General features: G+C 32.4%; 2 protein-coding genes and 2 long non-coding RNA genes across 16 annotated transcripts; 2 read left to right on the top strand and 2 right to left on the bottom strand.

Annotated features, from left to right (window-relative positions):
• The first annotated feature begins 4,718 nt into the window (after nt 1-4,718).
• On the top strand, nt 4,719-6,794 carry LOC125850323 (CBL-interacting serine/threonine-protein kinase 6-like). Its single transcript, XM_049530172.1, has 2 exons — nt 4,719-6,543; nt 6,648-6,794. Exon 1 carries the CDS (start codon nt 5,193-5,195, stop codon nt 6,489-6,491), a length of 1,299 nt encoding a protein of 432 aa, XP_049386129.1. The 5' UTR covers nt 4,719-5,192; the 3' UTR covers nt 6,492-6,543; nt 6,648-6,794.
• A 1,211-nt stretch (nt 6,795-8,005) lies between these two features.
• On the bottom strand, nt 8,006-8,530 carry LOC125850361 (uncharacterized). Its single transcript, XR_007444784.1, has 2 exons — nt 8,475-8,530; nt 8,006-8,391 (listed from the first exon to the last, which is right to left on the bottom strand). It is a non-coding gene; the product is annotated as an uncharacterized LOC125850361 (long non-coding RNA).
• Nucleotides 8,531-8,743: 213 nt separating this feature from the next.
• On the bottom strand, nt 8,744-15,018 carry LOC125850371 (uncharacterized). 12 transcript variants are annotated; one of them, XR_007444792.1, is made up of 6 exons: nt 14,641-14,984; nt 14,000-14,083; nt 13,350-13,428; nt 12,560-12,667; nt 9,143-10,856; nt 8,744-8,849 (listed from the first exon to the last, which is right to left on the bottom strand). It is a non-coding gene; the product is annotated as an uncharacterized LOC125850371 (long non-coding RNA). The 12 variants fall into 12 exon arrangements; XR_007444787.1 differs by lacking the exon at nt 8,744-8,849 and having other exon boundaries at nt 8,856-9,633; nt 10,726-10,856; nt 14,641-14,993; XR_007444788.1 differs by lacking the exon at nt 8,744-8,849 and having other exon boundaries at nt 8,856-10,850; nt 14,641-14,994.
• Nucleotides 15,019-18,300: 3,282 nt separating this feature from the next.
• LOC125850349 (uncharacterized) lies at nt 18,301-20,651 on the top strand. 2 transcript variants are annotated; one of them, XM_049530201.1, is made up of 5 exons: nt 18,301-18,456; nt 18,854-18,991; nt 19,112-19,187; nt 20,081-20,132; nt 20,215-20,651. In XM_049530201.1, exons 1-4 carry the CDS (start codon nt 18,373-18,375, stop codon nt 20,086-20,088), a joined length of 306 nt encoding a protein of 101 aa, XP_049386158.1. In that variant the 5' UTR covers nt 18,301-18,372; the 3' UTR covers nt 20,089-20,132; nt 20,215-20,651. The 2 variants fall into 2 exon arrangements, with proteins under 2 accessions (XP_049386158.1, XP_049386159.1); XM_049530202.1 differs by having other exon boundaries at nt 20,081-20,651.
• Nucleotides 20,652-21,812: the final 1,161 nt, after the last annotated feature.

Consider the following 21,812-nt stretch of genomic DNA (forward strand, 5'->3'; position numbering starts at 1 on the left):
AAATTATTATTGTATATATGTGATAATTATTTATGAAAAATCACCCAAATTTTTTCATGTTTTTAATTAGTTTTTGTATTTTAAGTTATATGCACTGATTTTATAATAGTTATTTTATATTATTAGAGTATTAGTGTAACCTAACCTATTAATCAATAGCAAATTTATTACCATTTGTTTTAGGTTATCAAATCAAGTTATTAAATAGAATTACTTTAGTAACCTGATAATATAAAACTTTAGCTAATTTTTGTTTGTGAACCATAACTTTGTGAGAAGATTACTATTTTAATTATAGTGTTAGTATAATTAAGGATTATTAAATAATATGGAGTTGACTCGAGTGAACATACAAAATTGTAACATAAAGAGGAAGATTTTGTTTCTACTTTCCAAATTTCCTTTTGAGCTTATTATATTATCAATGTTGTGTCACAATACAGTCAAATAATATGGAGTTTGAATATCGAGTGAATATACAATATACATTGTAACATAAGAGGAAGTTTTTGTTTCTACTTTCCAAATTTTTTTTGAACTTACTATACTATCATATATCTCATCATAATACAGTCAAATCTCTTTACAATAACGTCGTTACTCATATAACAAGTATTTGTTTACTTGACCTGATTTCCCTTTTCAACTTGATGGCACATCCAATATTCAATGATAGAAGCAAGAATATTTCTACATCAATTTTATTAGCCTGTCGAAACAGATGAAAATAGGTGGTATGTTTCTGTTTGTTTGGTTCAAGAAAAAGACAATAACTCAATAATGCTAGTAATAATATATTCTTCAAATTGATATGATTTCTATTTTAATTTTATTCAAAAATATTATTTTTATAAAATTTTAAAATATTTATTTCAAAATTTTAAAATTTTAAAATTTATTCTCAACGACGACAATTTTTATAATCACATAAATATTATGATATTTGTAACATTAAATTTTATGAATTTTCTTAAATTCTGTGTTCAATTGCATAAAATAATAGAAATTTGGGTAGGAAAAGAGGAAACAAATAGTTGATTTGTTAGTTATAATATGTCTTCAATAGCTCACATCACATGGTTGATTGATTTCAATTTAATTATAAAGTATATCCCTAAAAGATTCCATAATAATTCAAGTGAGGGAAAATAGTTCCTCCAAGATAAGGTTAGGTCATATGTATATATTTTTGGAGTGTAACTAATTAATAGAAATTTTTGATAGTATAAAAGAGACCTACACCAAGATATGATGTTACAATATTACATTATAATTCACGCAAACTCAATAGTTTTCGTTTATTATCTTGTTTTTGTATTAGGAAATTATTATAATATTTAGTCACAAACTCATATCAATAACTAAAACAAGCTATGATTTTGATGATAAGTTTAGAAGTATTTATGAACTTCAAATTTTGATTTTACTTCTGTTTTACACAGTAAAATCATCTCCATGAAGGTCGAATTTATCATGCTATCACAGGTTCATGAAAACACACACACATATATAAATAAATTATTTGACTGTAAATCTTAATATTATTATACATTAACTTAATTATTATAAAAAAAATCATAAGTTTCAAATACTCGACCGATGTCTATCATTACCTTTGCCTTATGTAATACTACTAGATAACTAGTTATATTTTGAAATTATAGATTCACTTTTTATGAATAATTAACTCTAAATATTTTTAAAGTAATCTAATATTAAAAAGGACTACATTAGCTATGTATTTTTAACAATATTCATTTTTTTTTATCAAGAGGTTGGTTGTCCATATAATACTACTTCATTAATTATGGGGAAAATTTTCAACGAAAACATTTATTATAAACTATATTAAAAGCTGTAGAAAATTAATTAATTTTACAGTATAGGCAGTATAATTGCAGAGCACATGGTATTCTTGTGGTGGTAAAAGAATACAAACAAATAAATATTTCCTTCAATATCGTCCACAGTTTTGTAACCTTTAGATTTCGGATGGATATCTCAATATTGAAAAAAATAAAAATCATAGAGTAACGAATTTAAGTAAATTCTGAATACTAGATATGATTCATGTTTAAGATCAACTAGTGAGATGATGCTTCGAGAGGGAAACAATTGGAAACACTAGCTAAACTCTTAAACAACCGCTCAGTGATAAATGAGATGAGATTACAGAAACAGTTAATAGATTTTACCTAAAAATAACCATGCTTAAAAGAGTGCATAATAGCTCACTGATCGAGGAATATTATATCGACAATGAATATCTACCGTTAAATAATAAAATAATCAAGAGGTTTTGCCTAAAAATAGCCACACTTAAAAGAGTGATAATAGGTAAAAGTGAGCTTCTCAATAATATCTCTTTTAAAAAAAAAAAAAAAAAACTCTGATCTCTAACTATCAAACACATGCATTCAGTCTCAATTTCAAGTTACTTAAAATAATTATATATGAATCATCACCGATTATATCAATATTGTTTCATTATTTAAATTGATCTCAGACCAATATTAAAAAGAAAATACAATTATTAAAAATCATTATATATAATTCTGCTTACATATGATAAATCATTATTATTTAAAGATGCATTGTATATAGAAAAAGAAGAAATACATTTTATTTTCAGTTGAAGAATCTTGGAAACCCCCCCATGTGGTGAGTTGTTATTTCACTTCCAATATTCTAATTCAAGAGACCTAGAAAAACACATAGCCAATATATAGAAAACAAAATAACAGAAAAATACAAATTCAAGAGTGACAGATCATTGTTTTTATTCAAAATTAAAAAAACAAAAAAAAAAAAGAATTTAAAGGGGTTAAAACTAGTGAAGGTTGGATCCTAGGGTTTGTTTTTTAAAAAAAAAAAAAAAGTGGAGGTAGAAAGGGCATGAAAAGAGAAAATGAATTGTAAGGTGGAAAATCAAATTCTTATCGATAAGGTGAAATTTTAGATATTCAGCTACTAATATTTCTCGTTCGATTTTAGGGTGACTTATTTTATTTTTTTTGCTTTAATCAACTAGTATTTGATATTATTGGTTGGCGATTTTAAGTGCTACTTCCTTCGTTTCATATTAGATGAACATTTTCTATATTACAAGTGATTAAAAAAATATTATAGAATGTTCAACTTTACTATTTTACCCTTTGTTAATGTCAATGCACATAACATAAAGTAAAAGAATAGCTAATATTGGGAATTGTTCACATAAGGTTATATTAATTGTAGGGGTAAATTAAAATAGAAAAATAATAATCAATACTATCTTGATTTATTAAGTAATCAAGTAATATGCTATAACTATTTTTAATACGATGTCCATCTAATATGGCAATCTATATATGTGTATATTTAATAAACTTTTAACTCATATACATAAGATTTGATTCAAGCTAAATAATGAATTATGTTGAATCGATACTAATAGTGTGTACTTGCTCTGACGCGCATGTGGTTTATTAAGAGGAAAAATAATCAAAAGTGATCTCATTTATTACACCACCTCAATTATATATTGATGTATACTATCCTTAAGAAGGTGTTGAATAGTCTATTTTAGGTAAAATTTATCCGCATCGGATATATACATCAAGCCAATACACGCATGTCATGTGTTTAAATTTATAGTTCATTTTACTTAACCATAATTAATTAACATGTATTATATATATATATATATATATTAGAATAGATTGTGCGGACCTTAATTATTAAACTTTTTTTTGTTTTCAATCTAGTGTTCGGAGTTCATATTGAAACTCTAATTAAATTTGGATCGCATATTGTAGGGCTCCTAACAGGATTTTCAACCCGAGACCTCGTGTTAACCTACTAACTCAGAATGCATAATAATTTTGATTGGTAGCTAGGAGTTCTATATATTGAACCTATGTGCTAAAATGGTGTACAAATTAAATTTGTCCTTTTATACCTATTTTTTTTTAATTAATAAAATCAAGAGTGCAATAATTCAGTTGATATTCATCTAAAGTGAAATTTCTAAGGAGCTTCTTAATTATTTATTCATACCCCATGAAAAATATGATTATTTCAGAATTTTCTTTCTATTTATGATTATTAATTAAGATAAATATTGAGCCAACAATATTAAAAGAATTAAAAGAAAAAAAAAACTTTGTTTACCATGTCTAATTAGTGCAATTTACCTATTTAGGACGCTCTATATTATTTTTCGAAAATATACCATCAAATAAAAATACATAATAATATACCATCTACCATATAAGTATTATTCGTCAGTTACTTACTACATAACAATACTTATATTTCGTTGACGATTTAGCCTTGAAACATTGATTTCACCTGAATTCAATAACACGAACTATGTATCACAAAAATAACATCTATTTTCACTTCAATTCCGTAACATCTAACTCGATTTGTATAATCACTCGATGCGAGTAAGTATTTATCGAAGCGGAAATATTGCAGGGGCAAAATAGTCATTAACATCCAAAGAGGCGGTTACTGACTCTTTCACTTCAATAACACTGATTCCAAGCTGCTCAAAAATCCACGTGTCCGATTTTTATTGCTACGTAAAACAAGCAAATTCCCATGCAACCCGTAACAATACGACACGTGTCGAACAACCAAACAGCCTCATGTTGGGTGACAAAAAGACAGTATTACCCTTGAACCGACTATAAATTCACCTTCAGTTGCCACCATTGTTCAGAAATTGCAGAAACCTAAAGAAGCAAACCCGTCTTTGATTTTTACAAACCCTAGAGAGAAAACCTAAACCCAGTTTTTGGTTCCGATTTTGGGAATGCAGAGAGATGAGAGGCAAATCCCTTTTTTCTAGTTTGATTTTAGGAGGCTTTAAGCCCCAAATTTCACTCGCCGGAGGAGGCCGGAATTGCCATCGGAATTGTCACCGGAAACACGTAGAAGACGGGTGAACTCACTCACCCAACACCCTTTTCCATCTCATTTATAAACCCATTTGTTTTTTCTTAACAAAAACTATATACCCTTTTTGAATTTCGTTCGTCGGCGGCCGGAGTTTCCACCGGAAACACGTCGGAGACGAGTGAACTCAATCCCCACCCCCCTTTCACTTCCATTTAAACCCATCAATTTTTTTTTTCAAAAATCGAACACCCTTTTCGATCTTGCTTCAGAAAAGTTGTTCAATTTCCCCGAACCAGTGTTTTATAATGGGGCCAGAAGAAAAATGTGCTGTTTTGTATGGTAAATATGAGCTCGGACGAGTTTTGGGTCAAGGTTCTTTTGCTAAAGTTTACCATGCTCGTAACGTGGTAACAGGGGAGAATATAGCAATGAAAGTTGTTGGAAAAGAGAAGGTGATAAAAGTAGGAATGATGGAGCAAATCAAACGAGAAATCTCCGTCATGAAAATGGTGAAACATCCAAACATTGTCGAGCTTCATGAAGTTATGGCAAGCAAAACGAAGATTTACTTCGCCATGGAGTACGTTAAAGGTGGTGAATTGTTCGAAAAAGTAGCTAAAGGTAAGCTCAGAGAAGACAATGCTCGAGGCTATTTCCAGCAGTTGATTTCTGCAATTGATTTTTGTCATAGCCGTGGTGTTTATCACAGGGATTTAAAGCCTGAGAATTTGTTGTTAGATGAAGAAGGTAATCTTAAGGTAACCGATTTCGGGCTTAGTGCTTTTACTGATCATTTAAGGCAAGATGGTTTATTGCATACAACTTGTGGTACTCCTGCTTATGTTGCCCCTGAAGTACTTGGTAATCATGGATATGATGGTGCAACATCAGATATTTGGTCATGTGGAGTAATTCTTTATGTGCTTTTAGCTGGATTTTTACCATTTCAAGATGATAATATTATGGCTATGTATAAGAAAATTCACAAGGGTGATTTTAAGTGTCCACCTTGGATGTCATCTGATGCAAAAAAGTTGATAGTAAAGATGTTGGATCCAAATCCGAGAACTCGGATTACTGCTTCAAAGATTATGGAGTCTAATTGGTTCAAGAAGACTGTGCCAAGGACTTTGAGGAGTAAGGAGGAGGAAGAGTTTGCTCATGTGGGAGATGAAGATTGGGTAGGAAAGGTGAAAAAGATTGAGTCTTTGAATGCTTTTCATATCATTTCTTTGTCGGAGGGGTTTGATTTGTCTCCGTTGTTTGAGGAAAAGAAGAGGAAGGAGAAGGAACAGTTGAGATTTGCAACAACAAAGCCAGCTAGCAGTGTGATTTCGAAGCTCGAGGAAGTGGCTAAAACGTCGAAATTCAGCTTAAAGAGGAGTGATTCTAGTGTTAGATTGCAGGGGCAAGAGAGTGGGAGGAAAGGGAAGTTGGGTATTTCTGCTGATATATTTGCTGTGACACCTTCATTTCTGGTTGTGGAGGTGAGGAAAGCTTGTGGTGACACATTGGAATATAATCAGTTCTGCAGCAAAGAGCTTAGGCCAGCACTCAAGGACATTGTTTGGAAATCAGCACCTGAGAATCCAACAATTGCTTGAGTTAATAAAAGCTACTATTAGATTCATGTGTTAGAGAAATTGAATTTGTTTAGTATTGTTCTTGTTCTTGTTGTTTAGATGTGTTCTTGAAATTGAGACTTAATCTCTGAAGTATGTCTCTTGAATTCATGTGTTCGAGAGATGGAATTTGTTTAGTTTTTGTTCTTGTTCTTGTTGTTTAGATGTGTTCTTGAAATTGAGACAGAGTCTCTTGAATTCGTGGTTGAGTGATTGAATCGTTTAGTTTTGTTCTTGTTCTTGTTGTTAGATGTATTCTTGAAATTGAGACTGAATCTCTTGAATTATGTCTCTTGAATTATGTCTCTTGAATTCGTGTTTGTGTGATTGAATCGTTTAGTTTTGTTCTTGTTTTTGCTGTTAGATGTATTCTTGAAATCGAGACTTAAAATCTCTGAAGTATGTCTCTTGAAATCACGTGTTTGAGTGATTGAAACGTTTAGTTTTGTTCTTGTTGTTTGATGTATTCTTGAAATTAAGACGGAATCTAAAGTATGTTTCTTGAATTCATGTGTTAAGATGATTGAATTTGTTCAGTTTTATCCTTGTTCATGTGGTAGAAAGCTCACCAGGAGTGTCCCAAATCACTTTAGTATCTTCATCCTTGCAAACCCTATATGCTATCATATTTTGACTAGGGGCCTACTTATGCTTTTATACACATGGGAGTACCTTATCTTGTCAATTTGCCCCTTCATTACAAAAAATAGTCAAATTTGGTGACCACTTTTAGTGTTTACTTCAGTGGGGTGAAGTCGTAACAAGATAGTCCGTATGTGAACTTGTGGCTAGATTGAATCCTTCGCAATGAACATGTATTCTTGAGATTGGGACTGAATCTCTGAAGTATTGTCTCTAGAATTCATGTGTTGAAGAGGATTGTATTTGTTTAGTTTTGGTCTTGTTCTTGTTGTTAGATGTATTCTTGAATTTGACAATGTATCTTAATTATGTCTCTTTTTGTTTTTTATTCAGTGTTCGATGTTCACATTTGACCCTAATTAATCTTAAATTCATGCTCAAAAAGATAGGGTACTGCTATTTTGTTTTTTATTTTATGGAGTGCTATTGTTGGTGTGATGGCAATTTGCTTTTCTTTGGTAGGCGTTGGCATGATAATTCAACAGCACTTTGTCCCCTTCTCATTTCTTATCCATGTTTTACTTGTATGATTTTGAAGAATGACTATTATCAACTTGATGCCAAGGGTCTTTCGAAAATAATTCATTTATTTCCACGAGACAAGGGTAAGGTATTCATATACTCTATTCTTCCAACACTCCACTAGTAGAAACACAATGGTATGTTGTTGTATTATCAACTTGAATTTAAGGCGAAAAGGACCTCCCACAGGTGATTGGTGCAATCCACGAAAGATTCGTATTGACTTCTTGTGCGATACTAACTATTTCATGTGTTTTCATGTGTTGGTGGAAAGTAGCAAATACGTAATAAAAATAGTCCATTCAATGAAAAGAAAATAGGAAACAAGCAAAAAAAAAAAAAACTTGAGGATGAATTTATATGACAAGGTACATTTGAATACAACAACAATAGATTATAGAAAGTTACTTATCAAGAACTCTTGAACAAGATACACCAGTTGAATAAGAGGTGTAATTTGACAAACAACAATCTCTCTGCACATTGAAGAACTTGACATGTTTCTTCTGGATCATACATTCACTTACGATTAGAGGTGAATCCAAAAGTTAAAGATATAGATATTCAATGAACAAATATATACAGGATTTGCTCCGAAGTAACTGAATTCTGGCCCGTACTTTCCATGCTAGCTCCGTCCCAAGGCCTATCCTGGCAAGAGAACCAGACTGAATCCTATCGTCTAACTCGAATTCCTGCTTTGTGGATCTGCTGCTGACTTTAAAACATAGCTCAGTTAGTCTGAATCCACAGATATATCTCCATTAAAGGAATGTTATTTGCCTGTCATTCTGCAGTTACCTTGAGCATGTTATTCCATAATTGCATCAACCATGTCCAATGTGAACTCGGCGCAACATTGGATATTTGACTAGTTGATGCCTGTTATCCCAAAGATGTAACATTCATCTGCATGCACCTCATCTATACATTGAGGAAGCTCTGAAAAAACTCACAAGCTACCAATTCGAGGTGTATGAGTCGGGTAAGATCACTGATGCTTGTAGCTGGACTATCGGTAAAACTGTTACCACTAAGATTCAGTTCTACCAAAGATGATAAGTACCGAAGATTACATAGGGTGCCTCCAGCCTCTGTAGATATTGCAGCGACTAGTCAAACATTGTCAATGAACAAAGACTCGATAAATTAGACCCGTGGGGTTTTGGCCTTCTCCTGGAAGCCAAACGGAGAAGAATGAGTTGTCTACTTTTAAACCCAAAGCATTATATCCACGAAAAGACAAGTGTTCGGATGGCTGTGCCATCACAGCGGAGCTCCTCTAAGCCCGTTAAAAGTCCCACATCATCTGATATTTTTTCGAGTCTTGAGCACCCGAATAGAGCAAGTGTTCTTAAGACACTTCAATCTAAAAACACTGCTTGGGAGATTCTCAAGATGCTTGCAGTAACTAAGATTTATCAAACATTAAAACTAACCCCTGGAAGGTTCTCAAGTGATGCGCGTACCTCTCCCAAAGAAGCTCCATCCAAGTACACTTTCGAAAAACGATTCATTTCTTCTTCTATTTTTTTAGGAACTTTTCGAGTTTTAAGCAGGCTGATAGAATCAAAACCTTAACACTTTCAAGATTACTGGTACCTGAAAAATCCGGGGTCCTTGCTAGCTTCTGTCATTGGCTAAGGTTGATGAAACAAATCAACCTTACTAGAACCTGTCATAATGAAACAAATCAAACAGCAAGAAAGCAAAATAGCCAGATAATTAGTACTCCGACCATATATAAACGTTGGAGCCTTGCCAAAGTTGTGTAATTCAGCTATCTTTCAACTTCAAAACAACAAGCTTTTCTCTCCCGAAAACTAACAGACAGACTTCTTGATGGACATCCAACTCAACTCACCATGAAGAAAATCAGGACCCTGACAAACATTTGAATTTTGGATACTGAGAAACTGCACTACAAGTTCAGTCACATGCCTTCGATCTTTTCAACGCCCTGATTATTAAGAAAGAACAAACAGGCAAAAAGGAAAATTGGAGAAAGAAGTATGATCATGGATATTTATAAAGTTACATCATACATCAGTTGCTGCTTGAACTAATAACTAATTAGAGATTTATCATTTGTGCACTATGTTGCTCGGACTCTCCAAAGTTGATGCCGCACACGTGTTGGATCCTACGAAAATGCACTACTTTTGGAGGATCCGACATGCACCCACCGCCATTTTTAAAGAGTCCAAGCAACATAGTTTGTGCAAACACTTGGTAAATCTCCTCTAAATACATGAAAAATATTCCCAGGCATCCACAACCTACTATATCTTCTTTAATCATCCGAAGCATCTTGTCAAGTAATATACCAACCGATTTCTTGTATCAATTGATGCATTAATATCCGACCTTCTGAAACCATAATCAGAGATTTCTCCATGAGAACCTTTATGCCAATAACAGGACTAAAATTAAAACTCTCTAATATTCTTATCACTGATTATTCTTTCTTCTTCCCCTTACAGAAACACACAATATCTAGTAAAATGGCTTTTGTTAACTTGACGAAAACGATGTTTATACTCAACATGTGTGCTACATAACCAAAGAGCATAAAGACTAAGTCTTGAAACTGAAAGAAGCCTTATAGGAATTAAAGCTTCTTCAAGACCATGGATTTCAACTTTTACCATTTATACACATAAGAACACTTTTTGATAAAGAAGATGGAAATGGAGGTATTTCCTTCATTTCATAATATATAATTGATGAGGGGGTGAATTCTTTTCCAAAGGATTTAACCGTTCCCGTCCTTTGGTCATGTTGTCTCCTATAGAGATAGATTGATATGGGTTTTCTACTTCTTATAACCTATCCATTTCTACTCAACTGTTCAACAAGCGCTATAATGATCCAAGGGAATATCTCCTGGCTCAACATTAGTCAACATTGTGTGGTGTCGCATACCATGTAGACAACAACCACAACTATCAATAGTTTAAATATATATGTTCAAATGAATTTCACCCAAGGATGTGCCTATTAATAGTGGTCAATAAAGTGAGAGGAGAACTACGAGATCTCAAGTTCATACCTTAGTGGAGGCAAGGTGTTTTGTTCTCATTTGTTAAGCCTTGGCAGACAAAATTACCCGATGGGCTACATATGTTGTGGAGGTATCAGGTACCCGGTGAAATGATCGAGGTGTGCGCAAACTACCTGACCCTGACGTCACCGTTATTAAAAAACATTTAATGAATTCAAGCAAGTGATGGCATGAAACTAACAGTAATCACATATCTTCTAATATCTTAGCATTGGAGCAAAGCAATATGTTGATGGCATTCATCTCAAGGAGTTTATACAAGCTACATACAAGAAAACTTTAAAGCAGAATAGCAAGTCAATGAATCGCACTAGCAACAGTATATGATCGCAAGAGTACCACTGGCTACTATTTCATGGAAGACACAACAACAGTATATCATCGATACAATATTCTACATAATCTGGAAGCATCAAGAAGAAAGAAGTAGAATTCACTTGTATCAAGACTATGATCACTTCACTTCACTGACATATTTACTAAGGCATTAAAGTATGAGGGCAAGATTTAGTTGGTTCATATATTTTTTCGGGTTCTTAGTTCCCCTTCTCCATGTACCACTATCAACTGTTAACACCATCCATTAAACAGCCAAAGCAGACTTCAATTACCAAAACAAACAATCTAAATCCACCAAGACAAAAATGAAAGTTACAGTTCTTAATGCTATATTTGTTCAATCAAAACCAAATCCCCAAATTTTGATTAGTCAATTAGATCTATCTGGACAAAGGAATCACTAAGAAATGCATGTGAAAACAAACGACAAAACAGAAAAAGAAGTGAAAACCAAACCAAAAAAAAAAACTAACATAGTTGATTTGAGTTCATATTTATGGAAACTGAATCAGACCGAACCATGAACATCCTTAGACACGAGAAATGATAACTATGTTATTTCTTCGGGAGGAAAGCTATTATTCCATGAACGAAGTAACCAAATCGATCCAAGGTCCTATTTCATTCGAAGATGCATCGAGAAGAAAAAATTCAAACTCATTTATATCAAGACTTTGATCAAGTAAGTCATATATTTTCTATGGCCACAATGAGTTATGACGACTTTGCAAGATTTCGTCTTTTGATGGAGTCCCAAGCTAAGACGGAAGTTTAACAAATGAAGTTGATAAATTTAATTAGTACTTTACATTCTCGGTTCATTGGAGCAAATCAAGCAAGAAGAGGAAATATCAACTCTACATATGTGTTCTTCCTTCTAACCTTCTCTTTTTTGCCATTTTCCCTCCGCCATATTTTTAGGGAGAGTTGGACTTTATGTATCGTAGTGTACTAGTTTGATAGTTCAAAGCCATTATATAGGTCTTTTAAGTCTTTTGCAGGATTACACTTACTTAAAAGAGTACATAAGAACTTGGATGATTGATGGAAGAAAGTACTCGACTCATCGATATGTCAAAGGTGATTAATTTAATTATAGACTATTGATTTTCTCCATCTGAAAATTTCGAACTTGTTGGCAAATGGCAACACTGAATGGGGTGAATCAAATGAGTACTACTGGTTTTGTATTTCTTATGGAAGACGCGACATTTACTTTGTGTTCAAAAAAGAAACCTCTGTGACTGTTTCTACTTGTGAAGATAATAATGTCACATTAGCCTCATTCATAGTGCAATTTGAGTTCAGAAATTGTTGGAGATGCTACATAATGTCACAACAGATCGAAACCTACCATATTTATGTAGAAAATAACTCTAATATTGCTTTGGGCAAAACCTATATTATACGAATGAAAGCAAGCACATCACTGAAATATTCCATTTCATTTGAAAGCATCAAGAAGAAGGAAAGTAGAACTCACTTATAATCGGCAAAAGTATGAAGATTATACGAATGCATCTATTTAGCAGCAGGTTCATCTAAACATAGTACTTCCAATGCGGAACATAAATTTATGTGTAAAAAACCACTGAAATTGCAATAAATAGTAAAAATTACAAAGGTTCAATGCTAAAAATCTTAAAGGTTGAACCTAGAAAGCTTAAATCCTAAATCTGCCTCCGAACCTACTCCAACAATTTCTTTTCAATGCAAATGCTATTAGGTCCTCGCGAAGTCTCACCATGTAACATATCCCTCGATTTATTAGTAGAGATAACATCTTTACTGCCTCAAGTTACAGTAACATATCTCTATGGTATCACTAATTCCACCAAAAACAAATATAGACTCAAAACTAAATCCCCAAATCTTGACTACTCAAATAGATCTGTTTGAAACAAAAGTTATCACTTCCAACTCAATCACCCAATTTCGAAAGACACAAACTTGAAACTATATTGTAGCCACACTGATAACATTAAGGATTATATGCTAAAGTTAGCAGCTTTGTATACACCCAAAACCTATATGCTCAAACTCTTCAAAAATGACAACGATTGCGTGTCAGACATCACTTTTAGGGGATTCGACACGAGTGCAGTAACATTTTTAGAAATTCCAAGCAATATAGCCCAAAACACAACATAACCATTACAATTAAAACCTAAACCACAAGGTCCTAATAGGGAACTGTCTTTTTATTGAGAAAAAATAACAACTTTAAAAAATTTATCAAATATAAAAGCTCACAATTTGAAGAAACTCCTAACCTGTAAGAGGAACTTTTTCAACTTCCATTGATAGCAATATTCAAAGTTCTATTCTTTACTAATTTTTCTTCCTTGCCCTCTGCAAAAGAACCAAAAAAACATATATAATTACTTCATAATATTGAAAAGAAATTAGCTCATCAAAACCTACATAAAATATAACATGATCCCACATATAAAAAATAAACAAATCTGTAGCATTTCAATAAACAAATCAACTTACAACACAGATTCATGTCATCCTATATACTAGTGTCGGTGGCGGCACCAGAATTTTCACTAAGAAGTTCAAAATATAAAAAAGTAAACATGCAAAGAATTTAAAAGGGTTCAATATCTATTATATATATTCATATAAAAGATAATTTCGATAACATATATAAATAGTATAATTTTCAGCCAAAGAAAATTCGGATATACCCCTTTTCCCTACTTGACTCCATCACTACTCAGTATAATTTCACGAATGAGATTCTAGAAAAGATAAATGCAGGCAAATCTCACCCTATGACCTTTGTACAGGAGTATAGAGATTGTTTTCAATACGCCCTCCACTCATATAGTACCAAATTAATTCTCAAAATAAAAATAAAAATATGAATATTTGCAGTTTTTTTTTCTGTTAAAATGAGAACAGTAAACAGGGTTACCTTACAAATCCACAAAACCTAAAAACTGGAAATTTTACTTTTCTTGATCTGCTGCTGCTAGATATTTTCCAACAAAAAAAAAAACTACTAGAATAATAAAGTTTTAAACTTTGTAAAAGATAATATCAATACAGAATTCCCAAAAAAAATTTAAAAAAAAATTGGTTCAATAGTCAATGTGAATTTTTTTTTTCTGGTCAGTGTCATGTCTATGTCTAGGGTGCTATAAAAGAGAGAATTCCTTTTTGCTACCTAAATTCATTGTATCCATCTTTTTCACATTTTTCTATAGTTCTACGAGTTCAACTGAGCAAAAGTTCAAAATATATATATATATATAATCACATGGATTATGAAATCACTAACCTATAGATCTTCAATTGAGAGATTTATATCATATCGATATCGAGATAAATTTTGAATTTGATTCGAAATAATTATTCTCTATCTTTCTTCATATAGGAGGGAGTATGCTACTATATCTCTACTCTAGAAAACTATATAGATAATATTCAATGTTGTGCTTTTTGACCATGACGAATTTTTCACTAAGACAATTCGATAATTAATATCAAATAAATTCCTTTCCACTCACTATTCCCAAAATTCACCCTAATAAAAAACAAAACTGGTAAGTCTACCTGGCGGTACACCATAGGTTAGGCCAATCCGATCCTCTTCCACTATGGTTTGACTCATTGCATTTCTCCCTTTTAACACAATTGAAACCAAACAATCTCACAATACAATCTAAATCTAACTCACGTACCATTTGACCATTCCTAGAGAGATTGACAGAAAGAGAAGTGAGCACTCGCAAAATTATATATACAATATATATCAAGAAAATTAAGCAAAAATATTTATATAATTATATGTGTATGCTCACTCTCTTCTGTCAGTCCCTCTCTTCCATGGCCATTGAATTTCAGATCTCTCAAAGAGAAAAAAAATAATCACTAAAATAACAACTATTTGACTATGCTATATAAGTAAAAAAAATGGTACTTTTGTACAATCTGAATTGTCAAATAGTAGTAGTATTTTATATAATGATGATGCACATTAACCCTACACATTTAAAGGTGCTGTTAAAATGTCATGTGGATAGCACAAATGCATCTTTTCACCACTTTGTTTAATTTTTGGTACAAGACAAAGTACAAAACAAGTTCATTTAGCTGACGTTTATTGGAAATTAAATAAGTGGGGACCCTTGTGGCCATTGATGGGTTGCTTTAAAGTTCATGTTCAGTATCATTTGATGGGAAATAAGTTATCTCGAAATTAATGAAATAAGATATTTTATATTGTATATGTGATAACTTATTTATTACTAAGGGGTTATATTAGTTGGAATAAGTTATTTTGAAATTAATTATGTCGAGGGATAAGTTAATCATATGGGATAATTTATCATTACTATGATATGAATAGTGGGATAAATAGTCTAATGACTATCTAATACCTCTAACAAAACGTATGAATTAAGATAAAATAATCTTGTATTTTATCCTAGGATTATTATATTTTAGGCTTAAGTCATCGGCAGCTCATTAAAGTTGTCTATATAATTCATTTAGACATGTCAACTAGGGCTAGTACATATTGAACACCTAAACTATTCAAGACAAGTACCTATTAAACACAAAATGTTGATGTGGCAAAATAAGTGTATCTCACTGCTGCTGAGCGCGTGAATGCATTTTTTTTTTATTTTTTAAAAATAAATTTGTACCTACTTTCTTGACACTTGGTATGCATTGACTAAATAAATAAAAAATTAATTTAATTAAGCATTAATCTTTTAAATCATCAAAAAAAAAAAAAGCTCACCCCCAAACTCATGTGCAAGTCATCTTCTTCTTCAACCTACCATTTTAAAAACTTCAAATTTCTTTGCCTTTTGTTTTGATTCATTTTTTTTTCTCATTTTCTGTAACACAAATTGCCTGTTGAATTTGCAAGAAGAAGAAAAAAAAATTGACTATTGGAGTTAAAAAGTTGACCAATATTTATGCATTTATTTACAATAACTCCGATCGAGCAACCATCACCACTTATTAAAAATATTATAAATTTTTTTGATATGTCGATTTCGAAATAATTTATCGAGGTCGATTATTTTTATAAAAATCTTAATAGCCGCTGGAGGAATAGAATATAACGAAGAAAAAGAAAGAGGAAAGGATTTGGTGGGTGAATTCGGGGATGAGGTGGGGCTAGACATTTTTTTTTGTTATCACCGGAGGAATCAATGGTGAATGGCGATGGCGGAATGACAAAGAAGAAGATGAAGAAGAAAGGGTAATAGGTTAGGTGGGGGTGGGGGGAGAGATTTTTTTTTATCAATTTAATTATTTCTATATTATTAAAGGCAGGAAATTATTTTTTATTTTTCAAAATTAAAATTATGGGCCCATGTGTCGTAATTCTATTCGTGATTTTGTCAAGATAATGTGTGTGAATTACACGCACAATATTTTTAAAGCTAGTTGTCATTTTATGTTCAATAGATAAATATTCGTTAATATTAAAGTGTCTAATAGGTAAGAGTCTCAATTGAGGTGTCTAAATGAATTATGCGGACAACTTTAAGGGGCTATCGATGACTTAAGCTTATATTTTATATCTCACACCAAACGACTAATAANTATGTTCAATAGATAAATATTCGTTAATATTAAAGTGTCTAATAGGTAAGAGTCTCAATTGAGGTGTCTAAATGAATTATGCGGACAACTTTAAGGGGCTATCGATGATTTAAGCTTATATTTTATATCTCACACCAAACGACTCATAAGGTATAAATAGTGAGATAAATAATCTTAGGACTACCTAATACCTCCAATTAGTATGGAGGATAAAACAATCCTTCATTTTATCACTGGGATTATTATGTAGTATACCTCACACCAAATAACTCTTTAGAGTTATGTATTATTCCTAGTAATGCTGAGATTAATTATAAAGTCATTTGTTTACTTATTATTCAATTTTATTTTATTTTTCATAAAATATTATATAGATTATCTCATAACTTATACGTAAATTAAGTATGCTAGTTTCTAATTAAATTGCAAACCAAATACATAAATAACTTATATCCTAAATAACTATCAGACACAATATTACTTATGCATAATTTAATACATGTATAACGTACCTTTATACCTCCAAATCAGCTCCCAGATAACCTCTACTTGATATTCGAATTTGTAACGAAATTTGATTAGATTTAAATTTGTGTTGAAAAATCTTACCTAAAAAAATAAAATATTCTTTAATTAAGATAACTTTATATTCCGTAGGACTCGAACCCGATAACTTTAATGTCCCTATGCATGATGAAAAGATGTCTTCTGAAGTTGGAAACCCTATGAACATGCTTGCGTTAACTTTTCAAAGAATAGTGACTACTAAAATGATCAAGTTAATCACTTTAACCAATGTGCTTAAGTTAATCACTTTATCCAAAACAGTGATTAGACAAACTGAAGTAATCACTATATACTAATTAGTGGTTAGACTTAGCATCAATCAAGTGACTAGTCACTAGTGTATATCTGAACATGTTTCTGACTTTTTTATTGTTATGGCCCAAAAGTTTGTCTTTTTCTTTAAAAAAATGGTGTATAATTAAATTATCGTACTGCAAATTCAATTGTTCAAATTGAAACCCGTCCATCAAATTCAAAAAAATCAACATATATTAATACAGATAAAAGACACTCATAATCATGAATTCATGTATCACGATCCCAAAACACCAAAAAATGTTGTCTGCCAGGGCAAATATGGATCACCAGATCATTTTTTATTGATCGATCAAATTTCAAGCCAATCAAAATTTGTTGATCAAATTCACGAAAATCAACTAACATGTACTAATACATACAATAAGCATCCATAATCATTAATTCATATTTCATGATCTCAAAACACCAAAAAACAGCATTGTTTGTCATATAAAGTATTAATCATCATGCCATTTCCAATGGATCAACCAAATTCCAAACCAATCAACGTCCGTCAATCAAATTCACAAAAATCAACAAGTACTAATACACAAAAAAAAAATCAAATCATAAATTCGTGTTCATGACCCCACAATGTAGAAAAAACAATGTTTGTCATAGTAACTCAGTGAGTATTGGTCACTAGGTCGTTTCTGATGAACCAATCAAATTTCACCTAAGGGGATGAAACTGAAAAATATAAAGTTAAAATTGGGCTTTCATTAAATTTCAAAAAAGCCCATGTTGGCCCATTTTATTTGGGCTAGTAAACTTCATGGGACAAAAACTAAAGCTTTTTTTCAATTTCTCTCACTGTATTTGTTTTCTTCCCTTAGCTTCCTCTTTTGGTTGTCAATGGCGTTGGAAGCATACGCATCACAAAATACTGATAAAATTCATACAGATGTTCTTTCACAAGCTCGAATTTCTTGTTACAAGGTATGGTTTTTCACTATTTTTTGCATAATTTTTTGTTCTTTAAGGTCCAAAATGTATATTTTGATCAATCTTGATTAGTGGAGGAGTTAAGATTTTGAGTTTATGGGTTCGTGATTCTAAAGTCCATAGATTAATGGGTTATTGATAATATTTGTAATGAACCAACACCCCCCCTTCGCCGGAAAACTATACTGTTTAGCTAAGTTAAAGTTTAGTTCTTTTAGAAGCCTGTGATTGGTCCAAAGGGCAGCAGGTCACAGACAGATTTATCGGGTATCAAAAAAAATAAAGTAGTTCTTTTATATACATTATGTTGACACCCCCTTTGTAATTTTTTTGGCTATGACCCTGATCTTGATAAAACTAATTGAAGCTATTAAATTGTTGTTTTTAAAAGGCAAGAGATGCATTTTATTCATGTTTGGAGAAAGAATCTAACAAGGAACCTACAGAAATCGCGACAGTTGGGCTTTTATACCCTGTTGAATGCAAGAAAACCAGGGAGGAATATGTGAAACAATGTAGACCTACTTGGGTAAGGTTATTAAAGCTTTAAACTTAACGGATATCGGTTCTTTTTTCTATATGGATTGTGGGATTTTAGCTTTTTTCTTGATGTATTGATGTTTATTCGTGTCGGTTATGGTATGCATAGGTTAAGCATTTTGATAGGCAGTATTGTGGTAAGAAGAGGGTTCAGAGACTTTTGGATGATAATGACTCAAGGGGAGGTGTGTTTTTACATCCTGAATTTTATACTTGCAGTTATGTTCATGCTGATTGCCCCATGTGTTTATTGCTATATTTGATATAGACTATCGAGTTTTCCAAGTGCCAAGCTCAAATTGGTAAAGTTTGCATTTTTATAGTGAACGGGGAACTCCCATTTCACTTCTAACATTTGTTTAAGTTAGTATAAATCAATTTTTTCAAAGGTTGTCATCAAGGATCTGAGACATACTTTTCCTTGCGAATGAGCGTAATCATGAAGAAGTGACTCTAACCAATTGATGTTTCCTTTTATCTTCTTTTTTTCTTTTCAATTTTGTTGTCCATATATTTGTCATTCACGCTTTATAATTATTAGTCTTGTACTACACATACATATTTGTATTTTCTTCCCTCCATTTGCGCCTTTCATCATTAAAGTTCACTCCTTATTTGCACTTAAAACACCAACAAACATTAGAGTTCTTTTGCGCTTTTCGCCTGTGATAACAATGGTATATATGAGCTCAAGAGAGGCATGGCCTGATTCAAAGGGTCCTCCACCTCCAACAATGAGGTTCAAGGTTTGAGTAACCTAGGGAGCAAAAACTCCTGGGAATGTGTTATTTTTAGGGTGGGGGTGTCAGGTTCATATCAAAAAAAGAAAAACAATATAAAGGAGATATGTGTACGGGCAAGCATCAAATAAATTGTGACATTAATATTTCTGATATCTAGTTACTTTTGAACTGCTATCCTAATTGGTGTTTCGAGTTTGCCTATTTAATTTTCATGTGAGTGATTGATAGCAAGTCTTGATTAGTAAGAATTAGTTGTTTATTCTTTCTCCTTTTCTCAAGAGTGTGTGAAGATTGTTTTGATGGATTTATTGGCTTGGGTTGAACTATTCTTGCAGGGGTTTAAAGCTTGGTTTTAAGGAAGAGGCTAGTGCATAACTCATTGTCGTGGTAAATTTGTTGGCTGATTCTTGCTTTGAATGTTCAGAATTTCCATATTAGAACAGGAGTACTAAACATGTTGAATTTCTAGGGATCAACCATTTGAGTGACCTGCTTCTTTTCATATTGGTGACTTGTTCTACGTGAGTTTAGAAGATCCTGAGACTGTATTTTACTTGCAGAGTGCAAGTAAATGTAACGTGGAGTCTCTGCCTTCAGAATAGGAGTTCAACTCTTATAGTTATACAGTTTCTTGAGTGAAGTACTTTTCTGCTACTCTTTCCAATTTAGTATGCAGAATGGTATTTATTTGGATTAGGATCTTTATTCTTTTTCTTCTGTTCTTATATGGTAAAAGTTGAACATGTTTTACAAGGCTGTCATAATACCACTATGATGGAAGTTGATTGATTTATAACAAGTGAAACCATTTTGATGTTCTTTGAAATGTGAAACTAAGGGGAACTTTTGTCTATTCTTACTGAAAAACAAGGTAAACAATTTATGTTATTGTGACTTCTTCCTCTACGAAGTGAAAAAATACATTACTTTTACTAAGCTGTTTTTACTTTCCCTGCTAACTGCTACAACAACAACATACCCAATGTAATCCCCAATGTGATCCCACTAGTGGGGTTTGGGGAGGTTGGGGTGTACGCAGACCTGACCCCTAGTCCCTACTTGTAAGATAGAGAGGTTGTTTCCGATAGACTTTTCCTGCTAATTGCTATAGTTAAAAAATGCCATGTCGAAAAGTACCTAAGGTTAGTGTTGGCATAATGAAGAAAGGCACAAAACTTATCCCCAATAAAACACTTGAATGGTGGATATGTATTTTAAGAGAGTTACTTGACTGATGTTTTGAGCGATTGAAACAAAAGAATAGGAACTCCAATGGCTACTAAGAGGTAGATTAATGCTAGAAACTAAGGAAAAGGATCTGTTTAGACCTAGCTAAGGTTGCTTGGATCCTTCAAAAATGTCATCGATTGTGTCAGATCCTTGAAAGTTACTTGTTTTTTGAGGATCCAATACAGGTGCGGCGACATCAGTATTTCAGAGAATCCGACTAACATAGCTTTTAGGTTCTCATGCGTAAAATATAGGAGGCATCAAGCCAAGACTTACTAGTTTGCTTTTTTAAAAAAATTATTATTTGCAGTGATTTGTGCCTTTACTGTGTATTTCAGAGTTGCGTATCACTGCGAACTATTTTGTTCTATCAACGTATGAATGATCAAGAGCTTTCTCAAAGTTACTATTTTCCTTCTATTGTATTTAGGAAAATCTAGTATAAATCCCTGATACACTTGAGCCGGCGCCTCTTTATAGTGTACTTGGACCAAAATGTTAAAGAAGAAAACCATAGGCAACAAGCAAACTTCAGCTTCCTCCTACATTCTTGGGACGTTGTTCTAATCTATGTTGCTCAGATTCTCCAAAAAAATGCTCACTCGTGTCGGATCCTCCAAAAATGAATTACTTTTGGAGGATCCGGCACACACCTAGCGGCAACATAGGTTCTAATGATGAAACTAGTTGTTCTAATAAGGCATCTGAAGATGCAGATTTTTCTTGGAGATTTCTTCCCTCTCTCTGTGTTTCTGCTGATATCAACACACACCATTTGTCAATGTTACTCGCATTTGTCCCGTGACATTATGTGGTTTTATCAGTGATGCTTCTTGA

This window comes from Solanum stenotomum, unplaced genomic scaffold (assembly GCF_019186545.1).
Source record: "Solanum stenotomum isolate F172 unplaced genomic scaffold, ASM1918654v1 scaffold16320, whole genome shotgun sequence".
Taxonomy (NCBI): domain Eukaryota; kingdom Viridiplantae; phylum Streptophyta; class Magnoliopsida; order Solanales; family Solanaceae; genus Solanum; species Solanum stenotomum.